The sequence below is a fragment of the Phocoena phocoena genome, chromosome 1, assembly GCF_963924675.1.
Source record: "Phocoena phocoena chromosome 1, mPhoPho1.1, whole genome shotgun sequence".
NCBI classification, from domain to species: Eukaryota; Metazoa; Chordata; class Mammalia; order Artiodactyla; family Phocoenidae; genus Phocoena; species Phocoena phocoena.
Window position 1 is genome coordinate 146,311,665 of NC_089219.1, and position 8,542 is coordinate 146,320,206.

The 8,542-nt window shown below is 44.0% G+C and overlaps 1 protein-coding gene across 1 annotated transcript; it reads left to right on the forward strand.

The window, feature by feature from the left end:
• Positions 1-2,120: 2,120 nt before the first annotated feature.
• Positions 2,121-6,495, forward strand: SLC30A1 (solute carrier family 30 member 1). Its single transcript, XM_065892780.1, has 2 exons — positions 2,121-2,740; positions 4,407-6,495. Exons 1-2 carry the CDS (start codon positions 2,128-2,130, stop codon positions 5,309-5,311), a joined length of 1,518 nt encoding a protein of 505 aa, XP_065748852.1. The 5' UTR covers positions 2,121-2,127; the 3' UTR covers positions 5,312-6,495.
• Positions 6,496-8,542: the final 2,047 nt, after the last annotated feature.

The following is an 8,542-nucleotide window of genomic DNA, read 5'->3' on the forward strand; positions in this document are numbered from 1 at the left end:
CTCTCCCAATATCCCGTTAATCAAGTCCTAGCAATTCTTCCATAATAAATGTCTCAGAAATTTTCCTCCATTCTTTCTATTCCAGAAGAACAGAAATAGATGAGGATCTGGCTCTCTAGTCTGGGTGGGGAGATAAGAAACACACCATACACAAGTGAGAAATCTTTTATAGAAATAAAAATATTTTTTTAAATGAAAAAACATGCCCCCAAACAAGCCTTATTTAACAGACCCCGAGGCACTGGCTAGCACTACCTTTGTCTTCCAGCAGTCCAGAGCAATTCCAGGTCCTTCCTGCTGTTCAGGGGCTGTGGTGAGGCCTTTGGGAGTCCAGTTCAGGCCACTCTGAGTCCAGCCATCTCCCCACTTATGAAGCAGGAAGGCTTCACTTTCAAATTAGCTAATCTCCACTCCTAGCACAGCACATATGTATCCAATCTAAACTAGTGTTGGCACAATTAGGAGTATTTCATAGTAATTTAAGTTTTTATATGTTTATATTTTACCTTCACCTGGACAGAAGCTCATTCTTCTGTATTCTTACTGCTCCTCCCCTTCCCCATGGCAACCGACACAGGGTTCTGCTGTTTCTAGCCTATAAATAAAATGTTAAGTCATAGAGCCTTAGAATTTTAAAGTCAGGAGGAATCTTAAGAGTTCCTCTTGTCCAATCCTATAGATGAAGAAACAGGTCTAGAGAGATCGGTTGACTGGCCCAAAGTCACACAGCGGGCTAGTGGCAAAGCAAGGACCAGAACCCAGGTTTCTGTACCCTAAATGGTCCTTAAATAATCAGTGACAGAAATATCGTACTTCACACAAGCTCTCCTGGGGATGGTGGTGATAGGGGTGATTTGCTTTATTGAAACATTTACAAAGATTCCGTTCATCCCCTCGCAGGACCGCCCTGAACTAACTCTTCAGCTAGGTGCTGAGCAGTCACAAGTTACGTGCTGCACTTGTTTACGAGTCTGTCTGCCTAATCTCGGTTCTCCGGACAGAAGCGCCCACCCGAGGGCCCCGAACACAAGGGCTCCCCCTCCCGGACCCTCCCAGGCTGCCGTCTGTCACAGAGTGGCCGCGCGGCCCGCCCCACGTGGACCCGGCTCGGAGGATCAAAGTCTGTTTGCTGCCCGGCGGGGGACTGCGAGAAGCCGCAGCCCCAGAGCAAAAGCCCCGCCACGCCTGGGGGACCCCTCCTGCCCCGCCCTGTCCCTCCCCCTCCTGCTGCACGCGGCCCGTGCCCCCTTCCCTCCCCCACGACGTCCATCGCTGCACCCGGCCGCGGCCCCCAGCCCACGCCCGGCTCCTGAAGGGAAAGGCCCCGCCCCCCATCTGTTGGCGCCGTGACACCGCCCCCTCCTGCCCCGCCGAGCCTCCATCCAATAGTGAGCGCTGATGGGCGGGGCGCGACAGCTGTCGTGAGGGGATCCTGGCCAATGGGGAAGCGTGCCGGGCCTGGTGGGCGGGACGGCGAGGCCTTGTCACGTTCGGGTCCGTGTGAAAACGGGGGTTCCGAGTGCAAAGCAAAGTTTTTTTGTAAACCGTCTGCAAAGGCGGGGGGGCGAAGAAGGCGCCCGATACCGGGCCGAGTGCAGCTGCTGTGGCCGCCGCCTCTTTAGCTCTTCAGGCGTTGGCTCCTCGGTCCGAGCGACCCCGGAGGGAGACCAGCGAGGGGAAGACCTGCGCGGAGAGCCCGCAGATGCTTGGAGCCTTTGCAGCGCGGAGCTGCTGGTCGCCCGCCCCCGCCGCTCGCCTGCTCCTGCTCCGGCTCTCGGTCCGCGGGCTCGGGGAGCCCCAGCTCCGCGCCGCCGCCGCCCGCTCTAGGTGTGGGGGCTACTGGGGCTGAGCCGGGCCTCCACGCCGGCTCCGAGGACGGACGCCTGAGGAGCAGCGCGCCGCCGGCCCGCCGGGGACGCCCGCAGGCGCGGGGGCTCGGCGGCTTGACCCCGGGCTCGCCCCTGTCCGGCCGCCGAGGCCCCACGGCAGACTCCCGAGCGGCCCGGCTCGGGCGGTGAGAGCCCCGCGCCGCCCTCCATCCGTCGCCGGGTCGCCGGCCCTCGGCGCCTCGCCGCCGCCGCCTCACGAGTGTCCGGGCCGCGCTCGGCGGGCTCCTGAGCCGCAGCCATGGGGTGCTGGGGTCGGAACCGGGGCCGGCTGCTGTGCATGCTGATGCTGACCTTCATGTTCATGGTCCTGGAGGTGGTGGTGAGCCGGGTGACTTCGTCGCTGGCGATGCTGTCCGACTCCTTCCACATGCTGTCGGATGTGTTGGCGCTGGTGGTGGCGCTGGTGGCCGAGCGCTTCGCCCAGCGGACCCACGCCACCCAGAAGAACACCTTCGGCTGGATCCGGGCCGAAGTGATGGGGGCTCTGGTGAACGCCATCTTCCTGACCGGCCTCTGCTTCGCCATCCTCCTGGAGGCCATCGAGCGCTTCCTCGAGCCGCACGAGATGCAGCAGCCGCTGGTGGTCCTCGGGGTCGGCGTGGCGGGGCTGGTGGTCAACGTGCTGGGGCTCTGCCTCTTCCACCATCATAGCGGCTTCGGCAACGACTCCGGCCACGGGCACTCGCACGGGGGGCACAGCCACGGCCTCCCCAAGGGGGGCCGCGGCAAGAGCACCCGCACCGGGGGTAGCGACAACAGGGCCCCAGGTGAGCAGGGTCCCGACCAGGAGGAGACCAACATCCTGGTGGCCAATAGCAGCAACTCCAACGGGCTGAAACTGGACCGGACAGGTGAGCAGAGAAAGTCGCCGCCGCAGGTGGTTGGCATTGGGGAGCCCAGACCCCGGGATGGCCCCGGGCAGGATGGCCAGCACGCCCCCTGGTGTCCGAGCCGACCGCGCCGCGCCACCTACCTGGCCACTCCTTCCCGCTCCGGCACTCACACCCCGCCTCGCCCGGAGGACGCGGCCCCCCTTTCAGCCCGGTGTCAGGAGCCGGGGGAGCGCGTCTGGGAGTGTAGATGGGCACCGTGGTGGTGAGAGCGGGCAAAAGGTCAGGAGGTGACCGTCAGCCCGCTGCGGTCCGCAACCGCACTTAACAGTCTTTACAGGCTGTCGTTTCAAGAGGCTGTCTGATTTTGGCGTTAGCAGGATCAAAAACTAATTTCTTGGGCCTATTGGGAAACGGAGAGAACCCCACTTGGTCCTTAGTTGTTGGCTGTTAGGAACCTTGCTCTGCCCAAGTAGTTCTTATGCCCTTCAAACAAGTTTCTTAATATTGTATTCGGGGCTATCTAGTGATTGACTTTCCTGAGCTCAAAACCCTCGTTAAAGGTTTCTATCATGAGCAGCAATGTATGTTTCAGTTAATTTTCTAAAATCTAAACCTAATCCTGAAAATCCTAGACTTAGAACCTGTATGGGCATGTTTAACATTTCACTTAGGATTTTTCATAATCGTACTAAGATAAAAGCGATGGTAATTTATTCATCTTATATTTTTAATGGATAGTTTTCATTCTAAACATTAAGCGCACTTGAAGGAAATTGGGAAGTGAATGTTGAAAGAAAGACGGGAAAAGGAATCAACCTAATGCCCTACTACCCAAGCTCAATGGTGTTAACAATTTGTTGTATTTCCTTCCACTTTTTTCCATTTACATCTATTTACCTAGTTGTATGATACCACATAGACAGTTTTCCTCTTTCCTGAATGCAGAATATCATGTTAATGAAATTCAAGTTGTACATTGAAAATGTTTAATAAACAATTGAATTTCCTCTCACTCCCACTCTGCCAGGTGTTATTCCAAAGAATATTAAGCTGCTCTGATGTGTATAATTCCTTTAAAGGATCCGTACGTTTGGTTTAGGAGCTAGTAGGGTAGATAGTGATCATTTAGTTCCAACTTTTCTTGAAGTTTCTGTGATTGCTGATAGGTTTATATTGTTGATTTGTCAGTTTCTAAACTTCTTCTATCAAGAGACTGGATCATTTATATAAATGATAAAAGTTTAAAAGTTAACACCTTAATGACTACGAAGAGTGACTAGACCTCTGCGTCAGGTCAGCCATTTGTGTTAGACTTATCCATGGTTGCATTTAATTTTGGGTGGTAGTGTTCAATTTTGTTTTCTTTTTGGTGTATGCCGAAAAGTATAGGAGAATGTTCACAGGACCCCACCCCCACGGAAAAGGTGAACTTTATTTGGAGGTGGGAAGGTAGGAGGGTGGTTAGGAGTATGGGGAAGCAACATCATCTTAATGACTTAATTTAGCCCTGGCCATTATATCCTGGCTTGTTCCCAGTATGTCAGTTTACATTAAATCACTCTGAGCACATTTCTTATTATGTTTTATGAAAAATTTTCACTTCTATCACTTAAATGGAATTAGGCAAGAATGTTTATATAAACACTTTAGATGTGTTTGATACAGAATTTTTATTTCTTTGTAGATCCAGAGAAGTCCAGAAATGATGCAATGGAAGTACAAGTGAATGGGAATCTTATCAGAGAACCTGACCAGGTGGAATTGGAAGATGATGATGATAAGGCTGGACAGCTTAACATGCGTGGAGTTTTTCTGCATGTCTTTGGAGATGCTTTGGGTTCAGTGATTGTAGTAGTAAATGCCTTAGTCTTTTACTTTTCTTGGGAAGGTTGTCCTGAAGGGGAGATGTGTGTGAACCCATGTACCCCTGACCCCTGCAAAGCATTTGTAGAATTAATTAATAGTACTCATGCAACAGTTTATGAGGCTGGTCCTTGCTGGGTGCTATATTTAGATCCAACTCTTTGTATTGTAATGGTTTGTATACTTCTTTACACAACTTATCCATTACTTAAGGAGTCTGCTCTTATTCTTCTCCAAACTGTTCCTAAACAAATTGATATCAAAAATTTGATAAAAGAACTTCGAGATGTTGAAGGAGTTGAGGAAGTTCATGAATTACATGTTTGGCAACTTGCTGGAAGCAGAATCATTGCCACTGCTCACATAAAATGTGAAGACCCGACATCATACATGCAGGTGGCTAAGATCATTAAAGACGTTTTCCATAATCACGGAATTCATGCTACTACCATTCAGCCTGAATTTGCTAGTGTAGGCTCTAAGTCAAGTGTAGTCCCATGTGAACTTGCCTGCAGAACTCAGTGTGCTTTGAAGCAATGTTGTGGGACACGGCCACAAGCCCAATCTGGAAAGGATGCAGAAAAGGCCCCAGCAGTTAGCATTTCTTGTTTAGAACTTAGTGACAATCTAGAGAAGCAGCCCAGGAGGACTAAAGTTGAAAACATCCCTGCTGTTGTGATAGAGATTAAAAAAATGCCAAACAAACAACCTGAATCATCTTTGTGAGTCTTGGAAAAGATGTGATATTTGACTTTTGCTTTAAACTGCAAGAGGAAAAAGACTCCATTGAAATTCTATGTTTGCCAAGTAGTGTAATTGAAGTCCTTGTCTGGTCACACAGTTTAATTCTATTTTTGTAAGAACATAATGGGACTGCTTAACAGAGTTCTATATTACAACTTTGTGATTATTAGTGCAGAGTACAGCTATGCTGTAACAGTTTTGGAAAGCCAGTTTTAACACTATGTTACATTTTTGTTTAAAGTAAGTATAAACCTTATATAACATAATGACATTTGATTTCCAGTTTTTCCATGGTAAAAAATTAATTAGGGGGATAAATAAATTAAAATTGTTACTGGAATTTCTCTGCTTTTCTTTTCCCCCAGTGTTATATTTTGTTCATTAGAATTATAAATGCTGGAACTTTAAAAATCATCAACAGGTTTGTTTCTTTTGACATTTTATGTAATATTTACTTGCCCTTTGAGATCATTGCATAGCATAATGGCAACATATTTTAAGAATGACTCACGAAAATTATTAGGAAAAGTTCCTTTTTTTCTTCACATGGGGGTATTTATGATACTGAAGATCAGTTACTATTCTGTATCTTATATTGCTGAGTATTATTCTAACAAATAGTGAAATAATTAACAAATTGAACTGTAGTGTACATATAATAGGGCATATGGGGAGTAAGAGCAGGGAAGAAAGTTTACCAAATTAAATATTTAGATTCTTGTATGTTAATATTCAGACTACATTTCTAAATTATTCTGAGAATTTTAACCTTTTTTTTTTTTTTTTAAAAAAAAACGTCTAAAACATGGACATGTTCACCAGCATTACTTTCTTTGAAAGATTGGCATTGGGAACATTGAGTTGAAAGTTTACTCATAAAATATATACAGTAAATATTTTTAAGGACATTAAATTTAATAACTACATGTTAAATGAAAGCTTATTAATCTAATCTTTTAAATTGTGGGTTTTAAAAATAACTTCAGAGCTAGTCATTTCACAGTGACCAATCATGAACGGATTCAACAGAGCTTTTTGAGCCCAACCAGCAACGCCTGTGCTCTGCCAAGAGCCACTGACTTGTGAGAAAAAAGGAATCTGAAGGTTAATGCAGTTTGGATATTAAATTCTCAAAAAGCAAAGTTAGTTAAGGCACAATTAATAATTGAGATTCTATAAGTCATTCTGTCTTGACATTGCTCAGATCTTCCAATAGTAGCTTATTTTGCAAGATGCCATAATATCTACACAGGAAATTGTTTTTAGCTATTTCATTGTTGGTATGGATTCCAAATCCATACACAAATATTATTTAAGGGTATTTAAGTTATATTTTTCTTGATAGGGAGGGGTTATGCTTTGTGAAGAAACTAGATTTTTGTCCTCAAAAGGATGGATATTAATATCAGTTATCATGTATAGCTCTATTTTTCTAGAAACGAGGTATCCTGACTACTTTAGTAACTTTTATAGCTGACTACTTTTGGGATGGCTACCTTTTGGGATTTGAAATAATTCATTATCTAATGGGTCTTAAGATGAAAATGGTGGCATTTGACAGTTAACTTTTTAAAGGGATGATCTTTTGTGGTAGATGGTGTGTTTTTTTCCTAGTGTAAGCCTATTGCTGGCAATGGGCCTATTTAAGAACACCCGATTTTTCCAGTGAGAATGAGGTAATTTTAGGAACACAGTTTGTAAGTTCACATTTGCTATCATGGGCCAAAACCATAACCTGCCAATTTGCAATACATCTTTATCATTTAATACTTTTCTCTGATATTGTGTATTTCAATTCCTAAACTGGTAGTTACTTTGAATTTTGCAAACATTTTTTTTAAACATGAAATTGGGGAATCTCATGGGTGAACAAGAGAAAGCTTCAAACTGTATCATGTACATTCCTGATTTAACACTTTACAAAACCATTTTTTGAAGATCTCGAAAGAGTTTATGTTATAGACCATGTCAGTAATGATACAAAAGGATAACTGGTAAAATATATTACATTCAATGAGGTTTTCTTTACAGTGCTCTGTTGGGTCTATTTCTTAAAGGTTGTGTAATGCATAAGACATCAACTGAAAGGATTTTTTTAAATGGTGTATAAGCTTGGGACAAGGGCTTTTTTTTTTTTCATAAGTGCTTTGAAAGTAACAGCCTTTAGATTTCAGTTATTTCACTTTTGATAATTTTAAGTAGCTCATATGTAACAAAGTGGTACCATAGGATTCTCTTTTTTCAAAGGACTTTTGTCATAATAGCAAAATCAGTGGGCACTGACTCACCTTTTGAGTTTTAGCAGAGAATTATTTATTTCTTTACAATGCACTTTCTAACCCATTTTTAGCTATATTAGCATTATCTTTTTTAAAAATGCTTTTATATTTAAATATTGTGGGATTTAAGTGTCTTTTCCAAAATAGCTTATTCCTTCCTGCAAGAAAATGAGGGAAATACCATGAATTATTAGGAGACTTAAACCCAATATTTAAATGCTGTTTTATAACACTGCATCAGTTTTAGGAGGTGCATCTCGCCTGCTGGCTCTTTTATATTTGAGCAAGATCAGTGTATTTAGAATATGTGTTTAGAAATGTGTCTGTTGTCTCAATTTAGTAAGAAGGAGGTGCTACATGTGCCTGAATTAAAATCAACCCAGACATTTTTTCCAACAAATGCCGCCTTAGTGACGAGAGATTTAATTCTCCATTGTCACATTTTAGTTTATATGATTTTTTAATAAGGTTTCTTTTTGAAGAGCATCTGCGCTATAAAAGTATGGACTAGAACCTAAAAGAATAGTCAAAAACTCACAAACGCTTTGCTGTATGTATTTTAACATTTTAGAAAACAATATATTTGAATAAGGTGTGTAATTTGAACAGGAAAGATTTCCATCAAGAGCACCTTGGAAAATCACAACAGGTAGAAGACTATGTTAATATGTTTGTATCTTGGTAACATCCTCAGTTAATTTTGAATTTTTGAAAGTTTTGAGGGAAAAGTCCTATGGAATCTAATGTGAAGTATTTAGTAGGCTAACTGGTATTGAGTTGAAGCTTTTTACTGTTTTTAAGCAGATATCATTTGATGAAATGTCATTTACCTGCTGTCCTAAGATGTTCATACATACGCAAATAAGGAGAAGAATCCTACCATATAGAAATATTTATTTTAATAGAGTTTCATTTAAGTCATAAAACAGTGTTA

Bases quoted from the DNA above. Each gene is read 5' to 3' on its own strand.
- SLC30A1 (XM_065892780.1), top strand. From the start codon at position 2,128: ATGGGGTGCTGGGGTCGGAACCGGGGCCGGCTGCTGTGCATGCTGATG. The intron at 2,741-4,406 runs GTGAGCAGAGAA...ATTTCTTTGTAG, and splicing joins GCTGAAACTGGACCGGACAG to ATCCAGAGAAGTCCAGAAAT.